At 36.4% G+C, this 23,213-nt stretch overlaps 1 protein-coding gene across 1 annotated transcript in view; it reads left to right on the top strand.

Annotated features, from left to right (window-relative positions):
* The window catches only part of STXBP5L (syntaxin binding protein 5L), a 185,536-nt gene that overhangs the window by 119,858 nt on the left and 42,465 nt on the right, over positions 1-23,213 (top strand). The window contains exons 15-20 of the mRNA XM_082278151.1: positions 635-675; positions 3,934-4,151; positions 7,352-7,524; positions 13,663-13,788; positions 17,690-17,841; positions 19,517-19,588. Of these exons, the coding sequence (XP_082134277.1) occupies positions 635-675; positions 3,934-4,151; positions 7,352-7,524; positions 13,663-13,788; positions 17,690-17,841; positions 19,517-19,588 (782 nt within the window). The remainder of the gene's footprint in view (positions 1-634; positions 676-3,933; positions 4,152-7,351; positions 7,525-13,662; positions 13,789-17,689; positions 17,842-19,516; positions 19,589-23,213) is intronic.

Genomic DNA, 23,213 nt, shown 5'->3' with positions numbered 1-23,213 from the left:
AACAGAAGGTATTCAACTAAGATGCATGATCGGTTTTCCTCTGGTCTCAGTCATATATGTGATAAGTTGTTACTATCAATGATACTAAAAACCTGTTCATAAAAATAAGGTTATGATGTGTGCAGTAGTGCGAGAAGGTGATGAAGGGATCATTCTCGTTGTAAACACAAGTGTCTCCTTTCTCCAGCTTTACTTGAGGGGTTTAATGTTAATAAAAAGAACACAGTTGTAAAGTATCAAGCAAAATAAAGTTACCCTCTGTCCTTTCAAAATTCACTGTACATGGCATTTTTAGAGTGCATAGGCTTGATGCTGGCCCGCTGCAAAACCAAAAGTGCTGTGACTTAAACTCATTATTACTATGGGAAGTGATTTCTTCTTGTTGTAATCTTGAAATTCACTGGGGGCTTAGTTCTCTGCAGGAAATGCATAAAAATATTTTATTAACCAAATGAAACTCATAACAAAATATTTTCTTATGGTTGTATGTATGTCTTTAATATATTGTCAGTAAGTTAAAGAGAATTACATGAGCAAAATGAGTTTTTTCTGCTATGTTTATTAGTCACTGAAAGTAGATGATGTTTTAGAATTGCATTTTGTTTTAACACATTTAATTTTTATATTTTTTAAGCCATGCAGATGGATCAGTAAAATTTTGGGATGCTTCTGCCAGTAAGTTTCTAAAGTTCACTTTTATATAATGCTGACAAATCACACAAACACACATTTATATATAAAACAGGATACTTAACAGGTTGAGTAGTAATACTGAGGCTGATATAATTAAGAAAAAGGAGTGAAATTAAGAAAATCTATATTAAGTTAAGGGAAAAAATGCTGGTAGTGAGATATATTAGGCAGAAATGGGTGACGAATAACTCAAAATCCAACATACCAAAACCTATGAAAGATGAAGTGTTGGTAAAAAAACCTTAGGACACATTCTTCTTGTGTGTCTAGAAGAGAGGGCTCAATTAGATCTAACATTCAGCTCCAATTCTCATGTCACTTCTATACTGAGTACAACAAAGTCTTCTTTATAGCTAAGTAAAAATAAAATACTGAAAATATGAAATACGTTCATACACTTCAATACATGTTTAATCTGGTGAGGGTGAATCTTTTCTTGTCCAGTCTCAAATCCCAGGAAATAACTGGGAAGCATTACCATTCATCCTAGCAGGAAAAAGCTTCAGAATATACTTGTTCATACAATCTAGCTGTAACTGCACATATCAGCACACAGCATTTTCCCCTACAGAAAATACATATAGTATTTATTAGTAAAATATATTTATTAAAATGCACATACACTTTGATTGAAATTTAAAATATTCTGCTTCAAATAATGTGACAGTGCTTCCCCAAAGTTCCTTTAGAGCTGCCTTGTATTCTTGTCTCTTCGGTGGTACAGGGATAAATATCACTCTTTTATGGGGTATCAGCCTCTTAAAGAAAAGAGAGTGTGAAAGAAAATTTTGGGTGAAATGTTAGGCAGAGAGAGATTTAATATGATCCTAATAACCAGTCTGTAATGGGTGCCAAGATCATAGAGTATGGCATACTTAAACTACCTGCTAGTTCCACATGGTGCCACAGAATTATAATTATTAATAGTGCTACCATTTCCAGCCAAACATGGGGGATGTTGACAAGTTTTTAATGTCAGCTAAACCTGACTTTGTCAGGTACTTCCCTTTTTGCCTAATACCAAATATTTTTACACAGGATGGACAAGGTAAAAATGAGGATTTCCAAAGCCTCATTTCACAAAGATATATTAAATAGGAACAGCAACTGAACATGACCATGGGTTGTTTTTTTATTATGGAATTTGTCTGTTTGGAAACTGTGGAAAAACAGACGCATGCCACTCAGAGTTTACGTCTTCCAGTAACTTCAAGTTATGGTGAACACCAAAAAACCCATCATCAAATGAGGTCAACAGTTTATCTGCAAAGAAAGAAGTCTGTGAGAGCTTTAATATGAACAAAAGTAGGATAATTAGTTTTATTTAGAGAAGTAGAGTGAGACATTAGACTTTGTCTTGTGAATATTTTGTTTTTAACAAGAATCTGCAAATACGGGCACTAAAGTTAGGGTGAAACAATACAGACTGTTGGAAGACCACAAGGCATTTAGTGTATGTACTGCACAGGAAGCAGTGTGCTAGTTACTCCTTCTAGAATTCTGGCAGAAATGGGAAAAGAAAAATACCTCTCATAGGGAATATAACCATAACCCCCTAATCAATATATATGTGCTGCAATAGGAATTTTTCTTAACATTAAAAGCTTGATAATGATGAGATGATCATGAATATTCACAATCTCTTCAACAATAATGGTATTTTCAGTACATGTCTGATGTCCTGGTCCTAGTCCTGCTTTTCAGGGCATGTACTGTGTTTCTTATGCCATACTTGGTACTTCTTACTTACAAGGTTTTGATTATTACAAAGTTCTATTGTTTATATTATTTACAAGGTGTTAACCTTTTTAATGGAGTTCTAAGTTCATTTGAGATTTCCCAGCAAACATAATATCCTACTGGTATTTGAAGGCACAAAATACTTTGCTTTTAGACATATTTTAATTGTGTCATCTTGTATCTGAAAGCACAGATTTGTGACAGACAGAGAATTGCTAAGCCACTGGAGCTGTTTTCTGAATGTATCTTAATTCAAAAGCCATTGCTGTTTCTTATTTGCCCTTAGAGAAGGCACAGAAGGCACTAGGTACAGATGGTACCCAGTAATTCAGAGAAGCATGGAAGACTCTTGTCTTGTACTCTGCCCTATGATTCTATAATTCTTCCAGTCCTAGTGTGCATGGACTCATGATGCCTGATTTGAAGTGCCACTCTAGATTTGATACTGGCACTAAGGGCAACCTGAATCCCCTTTCATTGCCACTAGGGCAGGAAGAATTATGTATTTATTACAGAAGCATTCGCTGCAATTTGTGAAAATTCTGAAGTGCTTTATGTACTAAAACTTTTTAAAACATTCAAAATTGTGTATGCTAAACCTCCTGGCATATATCTGCATTGCAAAACAAAAATGTGGTTTTGCTGTGTTCATCATCTGGTTACATAACCAAAACACTGTCCTTTCATCTTCCTGATGCTCTTGTTACACAAGCTGGCCAGGCTGAGCTACCACAATTACACTGACCTAGCAAGCAGCTTTGCCTTTGTGCATATGCACACCTTTCTAGGTGCTGGGCCTGACTGACTTTTTCTGACCTTATGCGGTTACTAATACCACTGATAAACTAATGTAAAAGTAGTAAAAACAGGGAAGAATGTAAAACATAATGGGGTGAATTGTCATCCCTCCTTTACCTCTGAAGCTTGCTGCACTGGAGTTCTAATCTTGACAAAAGTTTCTGGATATTAGGATTTTATATACAGGTATAAATACAGATCTACTTATTAGTCAAGAAATTCAAAATGTTTTTGAACTCCCATTAATTCAGAAGGATTTTGTGTTGACCATGCCACCAGAATGCTTTCCTAATGTTTTCTCTTGAATTGCCATACAGTCTTTACATACTATCAAGACCATAACCTCAGACAAATGAAATCTTAGTTTCACATCTCTTTAGGAAAGTGTCAATATTATCAGATCTCTCTGTAACACTGAGTATAAGCCTAATTATGAACACCATGATTTACACCTTTGACATCCTTCCCCAGAAAGTACTAAGAAGTATTTCACAGACAAATACCCTTTTGGGAAGTATTAAATACATATCCTACCAGTAATATGTGCCAGAATAGTATCTGTATTGTATAATACACATCTTCTCCTCTTAGGCTTTCCTAAGATTCCTTGTTATGCTACAACTGAGAAGAAAGTGGGAACTAGGAATTTTATGACTGATTTGCTTCATGTTAGTATTTTTTATATGTTTTAATATATTCCAGTTACTCTACAGATGTTGTACAAACTAAAAACATCAAAGGTCTTTGAAAAACAGAAAGTGGGAGAAGGAAAAGCAACAGCTGAGATTGTGGAAGAGGATCCTTTTGCTGTTCAGATGATGTACTGGTGTCCTGAAAGCCGAATTTTCTGTGTGGCAGGAGTGTCTGCGTATGTGATTGTTTACAAGTTCAGCAAACATGAAGTAAATACTGAAATTGCAGTAAGTACTTATTTCACTCTCTTATAAGAGAACATAATTTCTAAATCAAATTGCCTTGCTTCATCTGTGCTCAAGTATTTAAATAAAAATAGCAAGCAGTATAAATACAGGTTTAAGGACATCCCATTTTAAACCTTTCCAGGGAAATCTTGATCCTACTTAAGTTACTGACAAAAATCTGAGGGTTTTGGAACCTACTCTCCACTTTCTTTTTGCTTTAGTAGTAACATACAGTGCTGCCTTTCAGACATAGTTTGCTTTTAAGACTTTATCATACAGTAATCTCTGTTGTATTTACCTGGTCTAAAGTTTCTGTCTGCTGTATGTTTTTATCAGTTGATGTACATTGTGTACATTCACAATGCTCTTTTTAACTCGAGTATTTAATCTCTTTAATTTCTGTTCATAAGGAGACTGAAAATTATCAGTGGGTTTAACAAAACAAAAAGAGTTGATTTTTTTCTGGCTTATGCTGATGTTGTTTCCCTAAAGATGGAAACTGTGTGAAATGCTGGATTATTTGTCACCTTCCGTGATAATAGTTCTTATCCTTTTAACACTATTTAATGTACTTTAGAAAATTCTACTGTGGTAAAAGCCTGTGTCACTTTTGGCCTGTAGCCATGTGCCATTCTGTATAGAAATTCATTACCTGTAGCTTTTCTGTTGTTTTCCACTCATTTCCCACCCCCCACCCCCTGCCAGGCAATTACTAAGCTGCCTGAATATATTTCAGGAAAGGTTTAAAACTAATGAACAGTAATTTCACGTTACTGACCAGCTCATATGTAATGCAGCTAGAATTATTCCATTTCAGTATTCTTACATTGTTCCACAGCAAGTGCACCTAATCTTTTATTATGTATAATTTAATGTCTTTTTTCCTTGTCCTTCACTTTTCCGGCTGAATTGTGTCATTACTTGTATTTTCCAAAGTTTTACAATATGTGCAATTTAACAGTTTCTCAGATTTCATCTGTAATTAATAAGCATTTTTCTCTGAATATTAAATTATGCAATCTTGGTGGCATAGTCACAGAATTCCTCTGGGTTTTGTGCATCTCTGAAATGGACCTTCTCTCTTGTTTCTGCATTTTCGCTGCTTGCATTTAAATCTTCACTCTTAAATGATGGGGGGTTTTTTTAATCAAAAGTACGGAATTCTTTGTTGGAATCTGTACCTGACTTTAGGCTGTGTGCCTTTGTCTATATTGAGACTGAGTTGGCCAGTCTCAGGATTTCTTTGCTGCCTGAGGTACAAAGCACTTTGTGTCCTCCTCTCCTTATCATCCAGACTGAACTTACCTTGAATTCAATCTACAGTTCCCAGCATTTTAAGGCCCCCACATTGGTTTGGCTGCCCTGATGACAGTGTTGTAATGTTACTGCTATGGTAAATGGGAAGCATGAGGGCTACTCACAGGCTGCTCCATGTAGCAGGAAAGTCTGCAGCTGAATATACCTTTGGGGCATAGGCTGTGCCTGGAATTTCCTCAACAGAAGTATTATTTGCATCATTTCATATCAGATTCTGGAGGCAAGGAGTAGGCATGAGACAAATTCTGCTTCATATCCAGCCTTGGAGTCATTGCCATGCAGTTATATAAAAAGCATTTGCTGCTGTTATTTTTGTTTTCTCATCTGAATCCACTCCATCCTGTCTCAAAAGGAGCTATTAATTAAACATGATCACTTTCTCAATGAGCATCTTTCCTCAGTGAAGCTCCTCTTCAAAGCTCTTGAGTAGAACCATAGGAAAAAAGGTCACACTCACTTGAATATGGAAAGGGGAATCAATAAGCCTAGTGATGAGATTCCCCAAAAATATCTTTATTCTCTGTCAAAATAAATTGGTTCAACATTTCTATAACCCTCCTAAGGTTCAGTCAAAGCAGAGACAAAAACATAAGAAAAATTCACAGTCATGTTGTTAGTCTGTATTTTTCCTTCTCCCTTCAAATGCACCATAGCTAGAACTTAACAAAATTAATTTTAGTAAAAAAAGGAATACACACAGAAAAACATCCAAAGAAGAGTGATGCATTTCTAACATGGTAAGCGGAAGAACAGACTCTTCAAAAGTTACTCCAGGCCTGCATAAATATTAAACAGCATTATAAATTGTTTCAGTCCACTGCAATTACTTCCAGATCAGATTTTCCTGAACTCAATATTTCACTCATTAGTCTTTGAAGGCAAATGTTGTCTGTAGGTTTCTTTAACTGATTCAGGCAAAAAATATCAGTGGATTTTGCAAGGAGAAAACAAAAGTGAAATTTTGAGAAAGGACCTCTCTCTCCTGGTTAAACAGAATCACTTCTTTTGAAATCTTGTATGTTTTAACACAGTGATTGAGAAACAGGTGACCCTTCAGTACTACTCACCTTTATCTCCTGAAACTTAGGTAGTTTGTTAATTTTCATTCTGGTACAGATGATGTCTCAGTGAAAGATCACGAAGATGGAGCTTGCAGTGTCTACCTCTGCAATTGTTTCTGTTCCTTTCAAGGTAGCAGCACTGAAGTTACTGTTCAGCTAGTAATCCCCAAACCTTGTCTCTTTGAGAGCTATACCTTGTACATTATCTTTTCAAAATGGGTATCTCCTTGGACAGCTCACGAGGTAGAAAGAATTGCTCAGTGTTTACTACCTAGATTTGAACTTCCTGTCCAGTTTCCCCTGTGTTTTGGAGTCCTTCAGTTAATATTTCCTGAATAAGTGAAAAGAACTGTAGGGTGGTTTGGCCTGGTTGGTTTCCTTTTCCCTTTCTAGAGAGGCCAGAAGGAAAGCAAAATGTAAGTGGTTTGAATTTTGCTTTCTAGAATCCACTAAACTCACATTTATTCTAAGGAATACAGAGCTGTGTGTGCTGTTCTCTCTGATTTCCTGGCCCCCACCTATGGACAAATGAAGCTCATGTATCAGTACTATTGACACTGTCAGGCTTATCCATCCTGGCTAAAACTTGTCTGGTAGAGACTCTGTTGTGCTAGTAATCAGGAGGCCGAGTTGATGATCATTCTAGTTCCTATCTCATGTTGCTGTTGTGCTGTATAAATAACACATAACAAATTCTTTGCCTGCAAATTATAATGATAAATGGGGGTTATTTTTAAAAAAGGCATAATGATACTTATTTGAAAGTGACAGAACTTTCAGCAGCTTTCCTTATGAAATAACTTAGCTTTTTATTTATTGAAGTCCTTAGAGGTACGACTTCAATGCGAAGTAGAAGACATCATTACTCCTGAACCAGAAACAAATCCTCCGTTTCCAGATGCCTCCTCCCAGCTTCCTTCTTTAAAGAGCCTTTCAGGAAGTACCAACACTGTAGCATGTGAAGGAACGATGAAGGACAGTATCCCATGTCTTAGGTAAGTCTGTGCCATTGTTCAAATATTTATCTTTCTAAAAAGCATTCCTATCTGTTAATCAATCCATCAACTACCAAGAAAAAGAGGTCAATCCTATGTATGTGACACAAAATGACAAGAAACCAGAATATGGAACAAACAAAATAATTAAGGCAAAATAATCAACAAGGGATTTTTAAAAGGATAGACATAATTATGAAGAATATAAACTGTTATAGTAAATGTTTGACTGTCGTTTTCCAGTGTGATCTAGGAGTAAATCTTACAGGAATTTCTGAGGAACCTTTTTTTTAAGGTTCATGAAGAAACTTCCATAAAAGCCGACATGTGTAAAGCTTTCCCTCCTTGATTAATTAGCGTAACACTAAAATTTTTCTTTATGAAAAAACTGTATATATTTTATGGTGTGTAAGGCATGGATACTGTGTTCATACTTAGGAAACAATCTTTAAAATACACAATTTTGAAACAGTTGCACTGTGTGGAAGTGTATATTTGTTTAATCTTTAGAAAGAAGCAAATTGTTTTCTGTTGGAATACATTATCAGTGTGTTGGAGTAGATTAATATGTTCTTATTAATAAGGCAGATAAATTATGGGTTTGAATAGTTTAAAACAAGAATTCTTTACAAAACTCTATAAACTGTAATTTTCCAGCAATTAGAGTGCATTGCTGACAACAATTGCTCTCATTTTAGTGAATTCATTATTATTTTGGTCTAATTATTATTAAATCTTTTAAATGCCTCAATTATTTCAAAAGCTGTTTAAATGAACATTTCCTGATTTTGCAGATACTTTGGGCTGCTTGGCTCCTGAAAATAGCATTGGCATTTAAAAGCAATATTGTGCTATTGTCCTTGTAAAATTAACAGTATTTTTTGGCATTCTGTTCATTTATCCACCTAATTCAGTCAGGCAGTTGAACTTCAGACCTCAGTTTAATCATTAATTTGAACTGAAAATCAATAGAAGAGGCAGAGATAAGTTATTTAAAAAGTCCAAATGTGAAATCTATTTATAACATTGAAATCAGGAAGAATGCAATCATTTCAGTGGCTAAGATTTTCCCTTAAGAGATTCTTACTTGATTTTGTTTGGGAAGGAGAGGAATTGTTGATGTTGGAGTCTCAGAGAAGTTGTAATGAACCCACAGAGGTTCTGCTTGTTAGTTTTTAGAAGTTTTCTTGACTCCATATAATCTCACATTAAACTGTCCAATAGATTTTGTCAAATTTTACACAGAATAACTGTAATCTTATTTTGACTGAGAAGTAGTTTTTCAATGTCAGAGTAGTTACACCACTAGAGCTGCTGGCACGCTCCTACATTTAGATGAAAGTATACTTACATATGCTCTTATCTTTCTCAGTAAGGAAAGACATACAAATATCCACACTTTCCCAGATCCTAACTGGGTCCACAGGACTTGTCTGTCTAAAAACTTCTGATCTAAGCAGAATTATGGTGGTAAAATGAAAGTAGTGCTGAAAACACAGAAAAAAGCCAGTAAAGAACAGGCTAATGCTGTTGACTTTATATGCAAGCCATTTAGGTGGGCAGCAGTACAGAATCTAAAATAGACCAATAATAATGTAAAGCTGCAGCCATCTGCAGATGGAGAGTGAGTGCAGAGCTTGAACTATATTGATAATGCACCTAAAATTTTACACACATACATAACTGGCTCCATTATGTTTATTTTCTTAGCTGCTTCTCAACATTGTTACAGCAAATGAATGGCACTCCACACTACATAATTTTTTCTAGCCAGGAGTCAGAATCACTGAATATGTTTGTGTCTGTGAATGGGTACTAGGAAGAAAGTAATTGGAGGGACTGAAGTAATGAAAACTTGGCACTTTTCTGAAATCAGAACTGTTACTGAGAGAGACAGGCAGCAGTATGGAATAAATACTGTTCTTGCTTCCTTCAGAAGAAATATGCAGCTGTGATAACCTAAGAAACCAATGGATTTGTGGTTATGCAGATAAATACTTCTGATGTAATGTAAATGCTGTTATCATAAAGCTCTACCCAGAATGTCAGTCTTTGTTCCCAGTCTTCTAGTATCATCCCAAAATTAGGTCAATCAAGGTTTTTGACTGTAGCTTCAAGTAACTCCAAAGTGATAAGGAACTCCGAATATCTTGTGAAGGAAAGTAAAACCCAAAACTTTGCAACAACCAAATTCAGTGTAGCAGAACAAGAACGTGTCAAGGAAATGTCTACATTCCTTCTGCTCATACTCCTGCTTTTATTATAAACACTTCAAAAAAAGCCATCCAAAACAAGGTGAAGAACTGAATATCCGCATTACTGTTACGCAGGATGGTTAGTGAAACAAGGGAAATAGCTCAACAATTCTTAAGTAGGAAGATGTCACAGACACATGGGAATGACAGCCTTAATCATGAAATCTGAAATTACTTTACTCAATTATTACGGTCTTTCATCACCTAAAGCTTATTCTATGCTTAGAGAAAATCCCTGTGACATAATACCCATTTTTACCAAAGTGGATCCTCAAATTTGCAGTGAAAAATACTTAGAGAGAAAGGTGTTTACCTTTTTCGCTCAAGTGACAATCCAAAAGAAACCTTAGAAGGTACTTCAAGTTCTCTGATTTTTTCAGGGTGGCATTAGAAACACATTGGAAAAGTAGTATCACATTAAAAAGCATGTTTTAGAAGATCAGAATTAATTCTGCAGCCATTGTCAGTCTTCAGTTAGCTTGTTTAGAGGAGGGAAAGTATAAATTCATTGCTTTGACAGGTACTTGTTGGAGCAGCATGCTTGCCTCTTGTGTTCCCCCACATCATCAGTTATCCATTAGAAAATGTGGACAGAAAGCTCAGCTGAAAGGGCATTAGACTAAGTCCTGGTTCTTGGATCTCATTTACCGGTTCTGTATTTTTATAACATTTTTAAGGGCAGGCACTCAAAGCTGAAAATGGGGTGCAAGATGGGAAGACCACCACTGTTATGCCTCTTAAAGGCTTATCCACAGATATTAGAAGTTGAAGGTCTCCATCACAAAGATACTCTCAAGGACTGTTTGTAAAATATTCAGCTTCTGCTTGCTGTGAAGTTTATTTGAAAATAATACATCTTTACTGTGTACAACTCTTGTTTGTAGCTTCAGTTTATCCTGGTTTCAAAAGACCTCTCTCCCTTAGCAGCTTGAGTTCACAGATGTTCATGCCTTTGTTCTCACCACAAATACTCCTGAGTAATCCAGAGCTTGCTTCATTAAGGTTGTGGATAGCATCACTTCAGAAATGCTTATGGATATGTAACATATGAACAAAGAAAAGGGCAAAGCTTTAGTGCCAGCAGAACAGGTCAGAAATTGCAAAACTCTGAGCAGAGGTTTGCTGTTAATAGAAAACAACAATACAAAGCTGTTGCCAACTGTAGTGGGTTAGCAGTTGCTGAACTGTACTGTCACATCTTTCCTATGACAATATCTAAGCCAAGTGCCTGATTACTGCTCCAGACAAATACACATGCAAGGTCTGAAGAGTACCACGGGTGAAAGAAATAGCGTGAGTGTGCTGTTAAGGAAATGCATTTAGAGAGATAGAGGAGGAATGACTTTCTCATGAAGTAATAAATAAGGGAAAGTTCTGTCAAGGTCTGTGAATCCTGTAGAATAGAAATATAAGCATTACAGCATAAACTGTGTTACTGAAATAGTTAAACAATTCAAGAGAGGGTGTGTATTTTGAACATGCAGTTATCAAAGAGGTATCAGGTGCAGGTACCCGGGTGCTGCTGGAAAGGGTTGCAGGGCAGCCTCTGTGAGAAGCAGCTGGGGTTGCCCTGTGCTGGACACAGCCGGGCACAGCTGAGCCCCTCAGCCGAGAGGGTGGGCCCTCTGGGAAAACAAATTGAACAAAGGACAAAAATGCTGTGCAGCAGCTGTGAGAGAAGCACAAGAAAAAAGAATGAGAAACAGTTCTGCTGACACCCAGGTGAGAAAAGGAGGAGGAATTACTTCAGGCACTAGAGTAGAGATTCCTCTGTGGAGGAGACCATGATAGTACACGATGTTCCCCTGAGCCCCATGGAGAGCCCACATTGGAAAAGGCTCCTGACGGGAGCTGCAGCCCATGGAGAGGAGCCCACTCGGGAACAGATTCTCTGGCACAAATTGCACCCCATGAGGGATCCACACTGGAGCAGTCTGTTCCACAAGAACTGCACTCCGCACTGGAAGAAAGGAACTGCATGAAGAAGGAATGGCAGATACAAAATACAGAGTGTTATTTATGATTGGACCACAAACACTGTTCCCCACCCCTGCTGTGCTGCTTGGGGTGGAGAAATGGGTAGAAGAGTCAGGAGTGAAACTGTGCCTGAAACGAAGGGAGGGGAGAGGGTAATTTTAATTTCAAAGAAGTTTTCACTCTCCTACTGTATTTTTAATTGGCAATGAATTAAATGAATTTTCCCCAGTTTGAGTCTGCATTGCCTCTTATGGTAATTGGTAAGTAATCTCCCTGCCCTGTCTAAACCCCTGAGCTCTTGAATCTTATTTTCTTCCCCTGTGCTGTTGAGGAAGGGGAGTGAGAGAGCAGCTCAGTGGGTGTCTGGCAGACAGATGAGGTCAACCTGCCAGCAGATATGATGGTCTCATTAAGAAAATAGTCTTTATGTTATAAAAAAATTTCAAAAATCTTCTACTATTAACACTGAGCAGGAGATTTTACCTGTGTCATAAGGTACACCCAATGCTCCATATCAAATCATGAAAGTGTGGGAAGTAGTGCACTGTCGTTTGTTTTTCATAACTTCTTTCAGAATTAAAGGACTAATTTCTTTGTGTATTACCCATTGTGCTACTGGAGTTACTTTGTTGAGAACTTCTGCCCTAGTGTTATTCTGTGGTTATGTTTTATTTCCATTTACTTCAGTTTTCTGCTTTTATCTTCAATTTTCCAGGATTGCCAGTAGCCCTATTTGCCACCAAGGCCTGTATCCCAACAGATGCAATCAGAATATCTACAAAGAACCTGATAGCCCTGGTTATTGAATGGGAAGTTTGAATATCCTCTCTTGAAAGAAGTTCTTACTTACTTGCTTCTGAATAGGAATTAGTTGTGTTTTTTCCAATCTGACCCATCAACTTTTCCGGTTAATGGGCCAGAACTGCTTGGAAAACTTGCAGAGTCACAGTCAGGAGACAGTCTGTGTCATCAAAAATCTCTTCTCCAAGATCCAGTACACAGGATAATACTGCTTAAATATGGTAGACATAAATGTATAGAGAAGGACTCAAAGCTGAAAGATATATTATGTACCGAAATTGTGATTCTTCAGCATGTGTTGTCTGTGTCTGTGTCCACTAACTATTCTCTTTCCTCTTCTATTTCTCAGTCTTTTCTGGAGACTGTTTTTCCCAGTGGTAGAGGATTATTTGTGATGGACTGCCCTATTTTATGGCTGTGTGCCAAGGGGTGCAATACAAGCAGTCTCACCAGTAACAGCTGCAGTGAAAATGCACTGACTAGTGGGTTTTGCCTGCAATTTACTACCTGCAGCGTGAATGTACTAATGACTAACATGAATACCTCAAAGTACTGCTATTACTGCATAATGTTTTCTTTCAGCGTATCCCACATTAAGTTGTACCACTCAAAAATGCACATAAAGCAGTCATACAGAGGTGTTCAGCTCTTACACTTCCCCTTAAAATGTACACCTTCACTACCTGCTTTGCAAGTCACTGAACTTGCCATAACACAGCAGGAACAGGCATTAGTAGTTATATCAGATTTGATGTAGGAAGCATTCATTCACATATTGGGTGATTATACTCCTAGAAATAAAAGAGGATTTGTTTGCACTACATGGACGAACAGATTTGTCAAGTCCATAAGTTTTGAATATGCTCTGGTGAGGACCATTACAGAAAGGTATATTTTCTCCTCTCTTGCCTCTTTGCATTTTTCTGTCACGCTTTACTTCACAAGGAAAAAGTTCCAAATACACAGAAATGTCCTTTATCAAAGTCTCAAAAAGAAGTATTTTAGGTTTTCCATTCAAATTCACTATTCATAATGATGCAAAGCAGTTGTTATTCATGGCCCAGTGTTTGTTTGTTTGTTCTTATTCTGTACCTCTTCTTCTTAGCGTTAAGGCTCGACCTGTGCGGATGCCTCCTGGCTACCAGGCAGATCTTGTTATCCAGTTGGTGTGGGTGGATGGTGAGCCTCCACAACAGATTACCAGTCTTGCTGTAAACTCTGCTTACGGACTGTAAGTAACTCAAAATTAAGGTTGCATTGATTTATTGTTTATTGCACGAAATCACATGTTTTCCAACTATACTTTGAAATTTCCCACAGACAATTAAGGTCAAAGCAAAGTATTCAAAAGACACTGTAAATCAGATTCTTGGGGGAAAATTATTTGACCTGATGTAGAGATTGTAACGTGGGATGTTAAACTGCAATTCTTGCCAATATTTTTACTAGTCATGTTTAAAAGACTGATATTTTCACATAACTCTTTCCTTCCTTTCAAATAAGATCTAATTGCATTTCAAATCTGTAATTTTCAAAGTCATTTTGAAAAGTTCACCAAGGTGAAATGCATTTAATAGAAAATGGTGAAGTGATTAACTGTTAAATGCCATTTATCATGACGACATACCATAGTTGGAAATTGTCTTCTGAGAGCAGCATTTTTATGTCTGTGCTAATGTCTGTTTGCACAAGAGCTGGTGACCTGAAATTGAGAATTGAGTAAGGAACATTTAAATGCTGTATTGTATATGGCAATGCAAATGAGTGTGTGTAGTTACTTCCTCATGTTCGATTTATTTGCAAATTTTTAATGTTTTCTCTTACTGGGAGTCATCCAGATACATTAAAATGGTTTTCTCTGTAGGTGTTACTCCACTAAAACTATTGGCTGTAATGGGTGTTAGGTGCTGACTCCTGCTGATTTTCAATAGGTCACTGGACTCTTTTCAGAGAATTTGGCAGTTTAATGCAGAGTTTTTACATTTGTGCAAAAATACTGTCTTTTGGGGGCTGTTTTTTCAAGTCTTCAGCCTGAATTTCTAGATAGTTTCCTATTCATGAATTCAAGGATTTTCTTTTCTTTACCATACCTTGATGCATTTGTCACTTGTGCAAATTGTTCGGGTTTGTCTGATTTGCTCCCTTGCAGGTCTCAGACCTCAAGGCAGCATCTGAATAATCACACCATTCCCTCACTTGTAAACTATTCTGGTAGGTTGTGGTTCTCCTAATAGTCACAGTGGTTTCCTAAACCACTGGTTTGATTCAATCAAGTGCTTTAAATTGTTTCATTTGCTAGGAGCAATAATGGTTTACAGGACAGCCTCCTTTAAAACACCCTATGCTAAGTACGTGAGTGTTTCAGACATATATATGCATGTATGAATAAAATAGCTTGACAAGCTACATTTAACTTTCCCAAAAAAACTACCCAAGAAAGGTCTTTTTCCTTAGATTTTTTATGCAGACTCTCTTCTCTCTTCCTATCTCTTGTCTCTCTTAACTTTTTCCTCAGGCCTATGACAAGGCACAGTCCTTTCTTTCATCAGAATTTTTGTCTACTACTTTAATTGTCACCTGTTATCTATCTTCACAATGTGGAAGACCTTTGCCATTTCAGAATGAAACCTGAGAGCATGTAGTTTTTGACATTCTAGTTGTAGAGTTATTTGGGTCATCTTTTGCCTTATTTTTCTTCCTGTACTAATCAGTTTAACTAGGTCGAAGGCATAAAATGGTGTGTGTTCTGGAGAGTCCCTTCCCAGTATTCTTTTAGTTACTATGATTTCTGCACAAGTTTTACTGCAGCCATGAAACAGCAATAAAGATGAAAGACTTCAGACACTGCAAAATTTTATTTAATGTATTTGGTTTACTTTTAACAGTACCAAGGCTACAAATTAAAAGTATAACACCTGTTTTATTTTTGTTGAAATGAATCATCAAAAACTTCTTCATGTTATGAAAATAGAAAAGAAAATTTTACAAAATGCTTCAATTATAACTGAAGAATTAGGTTAACCTTCAGGAACAAGGTTAAATACGAATAATAAATCTGTTTTAAAGTAGGTTCTGTTTGACTGAAAGCAGTCACTTAAAATTTATTACCAGCTCATGGGGTAACAGGTTTCAGCTAATCTGCATATTAATCATCAAGAAATGTCTGATGAGGGTTTTATGACATTTCTGTGAAAGATACCAACAGAATAGAACATCACCTAGCAACTAATTCTGTTCATTGCTCAAAACTGAGAATTTAATTTTGTATTTGATTTCATAAGGACTTTGTTGTTAGCAATTTATCTTAAGCCTTGTTAATAGTAATGGCTGTCTAGATTTTTTTACCAATCCTCAGAAGTGTTATAATATTAATGAGCAATTTTTGATTCTTTTTAAAACTAATTTGTTTGGGGGTAAGAAATATTAGATCCATGCTTGTGTGTTAAATTAGAGGAGTTTAGAAAAATACAGATCAGGAAATGATACATTTTGTTAAATATCTGTCCAGGGGTGTGAATGATCACTAGCTCTCCTTATGACTCATGTTTTCCAAAATTAATAAATCTCAGCTTAATAATTTTCAAAGTGCAAATGGCTGTTCTTTTCCCTGGAGTATTAATAGATGAGAGTGGCACTTGTCATTTTTATTCCTTCATTTTTTTCCTCCACCTAGAATGCAGAACTTATGAACACATAGAATCGACCCTCTTTTAGTTTAAAATTATTCACGTGCGCCCACTCCTTGAGCTTGTGCAGGTGCTTCTGGGTGGCATTTGTCCCTCGGGCACATCTCAGCTTGGTGTTGTCTGCAAACTTGCTGCGGGTGCCCTCAATCCCACTGTCTCTGTCACTGGTAAAGACCTTAAACTCTACTGGTCCCAGTATGGCCCCTGAGGGACACCACTCCAATGAGGGAAAAAAGTCAATGGGGAAAAACCAGAGGTGCATCCACAGTATTTCTGTAGATGCTGTACTAAAGTCAGAGTTGAGACAAGGGTGGTAAACAGAGTGTAGTAACAACTGGCAGAATTTGAGCCCCTTTTGTGCCTTAATTTGCAAGTTTGATGGTGCCTTAATTTGCTAGTTTGACAATTAAGGAAAAATAATTTCATTTTACCTTACATGTTACTTTTTAATTTGCTATAAGGAGCACTCTTTTTTATATTGGAAGCAGAGTAAGAAAATGTGGGACAGAGGAAAATTTTCTAGCTACCCTGCTTTCTCTCCACCTCATCACTTTTCTCTTATGTTGTTGTTTTTCCACACACAAATTCCTTTCAGGTATTTTGGAGATATATTAAGAAGAATCTGGTGGAGGTCAGTGCACAGCTCCCTTTTATTGTGAATTAAGTGCTTAAAGATCTTGCAGGGATTTGAACTAACCATCTTAATCACCTTTTACATAAAATGACAGAACCTGGTTGAAAGTGATTCTGAATATGATTGAACACGGTTTGGGGTTTTGAGTTTCTTTGTGGCTGTACCTGCAATCCTTTCTGTCTGGAATTTAAAATTGCAGTCTGATACAAAAGGAGAGAGATCTTGCCCATAAATCAAACCATCATCAAAATGCATTTGCAGAAGCATTTCAAAGGGGTAGAGACTGTTTTAACAGGAATCTCTGCTATAGATAAACTGACAGAGTTGGAAGGAAATTTTGTAAATGCCTTTTGGATTTGGATATCTCCACAATACAGCCTAATATATTTCATTTGTCATTTATATTTAGCTTAAAAATAATTATTTTTTATGTTGTATTTGTATTTATATTTTAATTGTATTTGTATTTTACATAAATTCATAACCACTTTTTAAGATCTATGCCACGATTTTTAGGCTTAATTTATATCCTTATTATTAGAATTTTATTGTTCAGTGAAGCAATGTTTAGACATTACTGCAATGTGTTTGGTACAGGAAGTTGGTAGGACTTGTAAGTCTGCTTTCTGGAAACTTAATTCAGAAAGCAGTTTTTAAAATTCAGGATTACAAATCTGTAAGAAATAAAAAATGTAAGCTTTGAGTAGTTTCCTAAAGAAAAAGTTTGTGCAGAGTTCGTAATAATAATTATTATTGTTTTCAGAACTGAATTACATATTACTAACACTTTGGAGGGATGCTTCTCTTTGCAGAGTGGCTTTTGGGAACTGCAATGGTTTGGCTGTTGTGGATTTCATGCAGAAGACAGTCCTGCTGAGCATGGGCACCCTCGACCTCTATGGATCGAGCGATCCGTACCAGCGCCAGCCCCGCTCACCTCGCAAGAGCAGGCAGTTTGCTGCAGGTAGGAAATAGTCATTGTGGTTATGAGCCTGAGATGTTTCTTTGATTTTTTTGCCTGTGGCTTTTTATAGTGCTTTTGAGATGCATGACTTTTTGCCGGCCCATGGAGTTTCTATAACTTGACAAAAGAAACTTGACATGCTCTAGGTGTGGGCACTTTCTCAGAAACAAAATGTTTTATGAGGTTTTGTTTCTTTTGGGATGGAGGTCAGCAAGTCATTCCCTTAGCTGAGTCTGTAATAGAAATCACAATGAGCAGATTATTAAATTGTTTCTGTGGCAGTCACTTGAAGTGTAGTTTGTATGCTGTTTTCTTTCTGGTTTCAGTAAGTTCATACCAGTAAGTAGGACTTCAATTTAAGCTTAAATGTACCTTCTGCCAGGTGCTATTCATTAGAATAGTCAGTTGTGTTTAGTGAGGTGTAACACCTGGGAGGCATTCTATGTTGGTAGTACAAGCAGCTCAAATTAAGCACTTCATTAGTGAGCTGAAGTTCTTGATATAAGCTTACAACATCCATTTTAAAATTTGATGCTAAGAGGATTACATTTGTAAGTCATAACTGTTATTACACATTGTGTATTAGAAATATTAGCACTTCAGTACAGCTAAATTTTACCATACTTTGTTGGTTATCTAAACATTTACTTGTATGAGAAAAAGTCAGAAGATCATCTATGTTTCAAGTCTTTTCACTTGACATATTCCATAGTAACATGCAAGAGTCAGACACAATTATGAAATGTCTTTTACATAGCTGTGAAGTTTTAGAATTAGATTTTAAAATATCTTAGAAAAGGTGGAGTTTTAAATCTAACCCTAAAACTATAAGAGCAACAGATTATAGTGGGTTTATGCCATCAGCATTTTCATCAGCAGACCCTGCACTAAATCATCAAATCCCACTTCTCCATAGAGTTACAGGAAATATTTTTTTAATTGGGAATGTGTTTACACTCCAAATAGAAAGGAAAATTTAGAGAAAAATTTAGAGAACAAAATATAAGTCTTCAGGCCTACTTCTGCTCCTGAAAGACCATTTATCTCACTTTCTGTGCATTTAATCATGCCAAGCTTAGTTCCCATCTGTGTCAAGTGTTAAATATGTAAATTTGGCACAGCTGAGGAGAGAAGAGACAAGCAGCTTCAAGTTACCTTTGGCTTTTCTGTCTGGTTTCAGGCAGCTTCACAGCAGCTCCCTGAGAAATGTGAGTAGCTAGCCACAAACAACATGCTGCAGAACCCTGTACAAAAGGTGGAGGATTGCTCATGTAGAAAAAGCTGTTATCAGCACTGCATCACAGAGGGTTTTTCTCTGTCGGTGGCAGTCTGGGCCAATCCTTTAAGGCATCATTCCAGCTCTCCAGTGCTGCCAGAACAGAGCTCACTGGGGATAAATGACCACTAAGAAGGATTGCACACTTCTAGATTGCTCATAGAATCTATGCATCTAAAAAAAAGCCTCAGCTGCTTTCTCACCATCCATCCCACATCCTTTACTTTTTTGATTGCTTTTCCTGTTATATCTCCCCATTGGAAGGTAAGCATCTGCTGAAATTTTTTCACCTTGGCTGTTCTAGATGCTGGTTATGATATCAGTTCCTTTCACTTTAGACTGTTTTTTCTCTCTCTCCTCTGCCTGCTGCTGATGCTGGTGTACTGGCATGTTCCAAAGACAACTTTTGCATGCGTGGCCTGTCTAACTTTTATCCAGATTTAACGAAACGGATCCGTACTTCCTATCAGAGTAAGTTCTATAAAGGTTAGGCAAAAAGCTTTATCATGATTGGACTATGCCTGACTTAAACCCATGTGTTTGTGCTTTGTAATGTGTTTTTTAAAACACATTCAGCATGCATGCAAACCTATTACATTTTGTGATGTCAACCATGCTTATTTTTGACAATTACCTTTATTATACAGAAATGCTTTTCTTTAAAAAGAATCAAAGAGAAAACCTCAGTGTTATATGGGGCAGATTGGGCCTTAGAAATTATATTTCAACATTTCTATGTTCTTGGTGACAGTATCTTTCTTTGGTTTTATATTCGTTTCTATGTACATTTACTAGTATGAAGCATTTCTTGTTTTGCAATGGCACTATCTGTAGTTATCAATCAATTCTTTCCTTTTATCAGAAGAACAATGTGGCTTAAAAGAGTACCCCTTGGATTCGATGCTGTGAAATTTAAAATTTTAATCTTGGTTTGGTACTTAAATATTTGGCTTTGGGGAACCATCCTGTGCCTCTGATCTTTGATGGGGAATGTAAAGTGGGCATAAAAACACATACATCAAAGAGGGCTATGAAAATTAATGTTTTTAATATCTTTAAATTTTGAGTTATACTGATATGAAATTTAAATATTAGCATTCATCACTGCAGAATGCAGTGAACAAAGCTATAATTAATTTTTCAAAAATGACTGTTCAAGAGATGAGCCATATGTATCTTAATTAACTGCAGTGCTTATATGTAATTAGGTCTCTAGGATGCCTCTTTTTAAAGTATTTTTCACAGAACAAAGGGATAGGCAATTTTATGTTAAATATTCAGTATAGGCAAGATAAAGGAGTGGCAGTTATTCTGTTATCTCTCATAAATACGAAGTTATGTAGCTATTGAAATACAGTTGTACACTTGCAGAACACATTCTGTTCCATCCCTCTAGGCTGATTTCTATGACTTTATTTCATAATAGCTCATAAAAGATGGTCTGTTTAGTTAAAAGATTAGTCCGGTTACAAATTCAGCACTCCATAAAAAGGTTTGGTGTATGATATCTTAAAGTCTGTTAGTCTGGTCATGCCAATCTCAAGTTTGTAACAGAGAGCCTGAGAGACACACAGCAGTCAATGGTTTGGGGGTTCCCCCCCCCCCCCCCTCTAAAAAGTTAATAAATTCTAAGCCCAAAAATTACCAGTGTTTTCATTCAGAATTACAAACATAGACCATAGAGTCTTTCATAGCTGAAAATGTATTCTCTTGTTTCCATCTTCATCCCCAGAGCTGGAAAAGTCTGCAAAATCTTCCTATGAGGTCTGAGTCTGAGTTTTAGGCAAGATCATGAACAGCTTGATTTCTTTCCACAAAAATTATTTGGTTCTTGCTTTTGTCCTTTGATACTTACACAGGTGTGTATATTGTATGATCTGAAAGATGCACCAAGCAGTAAGATCAAGAGCAGGACCAGAATCTGTCATAGACTGAAAATATCTTGCTAAGTCATTCTCAAGTTGTGCTTTCTTACATCTCTTATCTGAGAGATGAAGTTTAAGTGAGGTATTAAGAGAGGATTTTGGATTTTGCTTACAAGTTTATCTTCTCTCATAAGGGATGATGATGGGAAAAGTAAATTATTTTTGGTAATTGTGCAATCAAAGCTGGTATTATTATGACAAAAGCAGGAGCAGTAGTGGTAACATAAGCATTAGGTCTAAAGCTTTAAGGGTTGTATCAATGAGAAGCTAATGGGAAGATATATGAGTAGCTGATTTGATTAAGTGATGAACCAGGAAGATAATTTCACGTGCATCAGTTTGAGAGAATAGGACTTGTAGGCACTGAAGCCAAAGAAGAGATTATCAATGAGCAAGATAGTTAGATTTTTGTTGGTCATTTCAGAGCTGATTTGCAGGAAGAGACAATGCAATTTAGTATCCAGCCTGAATAAGAAAGTTAAAATGTGATATTCAAAGATGTAACCAATATATGGATTAGAGTGTCAGAGAAGACAGTGATGCTGATAGCTCTGTTGGTGTAGTAAAGAGGAGACTTTAGCACCAAAAAAAAGCAGAGTTCATCTTGGCGATGTTAAGCTCATATTTGGACGCTCCTGAGTAGATTTTAGAAAGACAGGATTACGACTCTTAACATGGATGGAAGAAATCCATGTTACAGATGTGTATTTATGAATCATTAGGGATATATATATTTAATTATTGCCATGTTTAAACAAAATAATCTCTTCAAATACTGGGTCAGAGAAACAAAGTGTTGATATTTCAGTCTGGGACGTCCATATGTGGTTGGTTGGTTGTTGTTTGGTTTTCTTCTTCAATTGAAATCAAGTCGTACTACATGTTATTACCTGATTTTGGGTAACATGCATTCAAATATTAAAACAAGTACATTTACTGCATCTAGAGGGGTAATGTCTGCAGCAGAATATAAAAATACCAAAATGATGCAAAAGGAATTTGCATCTCCTACTAGAAATTCATACCATCTGTTGGTAGAACAAGAAAATAGTCTTTATGAAGCATCCAAAGTGTTGTCAACTCCAAAGGATGCTGATACATGGCAAAATAATTTTCATAATGAAGACTTTTCAGTGAGAAGTGTTTGTTCCTCCTTCAGGCCAGTCCCTTGAGAGGGGGTGAGCAAAAGTACCCTTGGTCTGACAGGAGGACACAGAAAAATCTTTGCTGTGAGTCACTGTATATCAGTATTCGACACTTTAAGTCACACCTAAGAAGCTAATATAGGTTGAGTTTTAAGTCAACTGCTATATTCTGAACTAACTAATTTCCAAAGAATGCATGCATAGATATATATATATATATAGATATATAAACATAAAGAAAACATAGTATGGTAATTCAGTGTGAAGATGGATTAAGATAACACCGAGCTTACTTATTTTATTGGCTTGTGAATGTTTATGATAATTTATTTATAATCTATTTATAGGCAAAGATGTGATGGCTTCGGGTGCTTTAGAGTAAATGATCAGTCTGAATAATTCAAATATACAGATAGAAATTTCAAATTTCAAACATAATTTTAAATTATGAGTTCATTAAAGTTGTTACCTCATAGTAGACAGTATGGGTTTTAGTCCTTTAATAAAGAGGAAATGAAAATCACAGTAAACTTAGAAAAGTATCCATAGGACATGTCTTTAAAACTGTTTTAATGCCTTATGTGATGTACTTACATCTTGCACTATTTACACATGTTTATGATTTTCTCAGATCAAAGACAATTTCTTTATAATGTCATGGGTATTTCTTCTCTCAGGTGGTTGTTCATGTTGCCAGTCTCGGGTTTTTGCTTTTGTTTTTACTGCTATGTTCCTCTTGCTCTAGGTGGGCTCAAAATTTGCTGGGGTGGTGGTTTTGGGGAGCTAAAAATAGCTAAAATATCTTGGGGCACAAACTGCCCACAGAACTTCAAAATGGAAAGTGAAAATATTTTTTTAATCTAGCTTCAGTAGCTGTTGTAGTTTCTCAGACATCTGAGGGAAGCTGAGGTCCATGGAAATATTTATACATGGTAAATTATTGAAAATATTTAGTTTGGTTTCCTTAAAAAGGAAATGACAGTAAAAAATGAGCAGTAGTACAAGGAAAAGCTTGAGAGTTCCCTT

This window comes from Coloeus monedula (genome assembly GCF_965178545.1).
Source record: "Coloeus monedula genome assembly, chromosome: 3".
NCBI classification, from domain to species: Eukaryota; Metazoa; Chordata; class Aves; order Passeriformes; family Corvidae; genus Coloeus; species Coloeus monedula.
The sequence above is the reverse complement of the archived record's forward strand: the minus strand, read 5'-3'. Positions and strand labels throughout refer to the sequence as shown.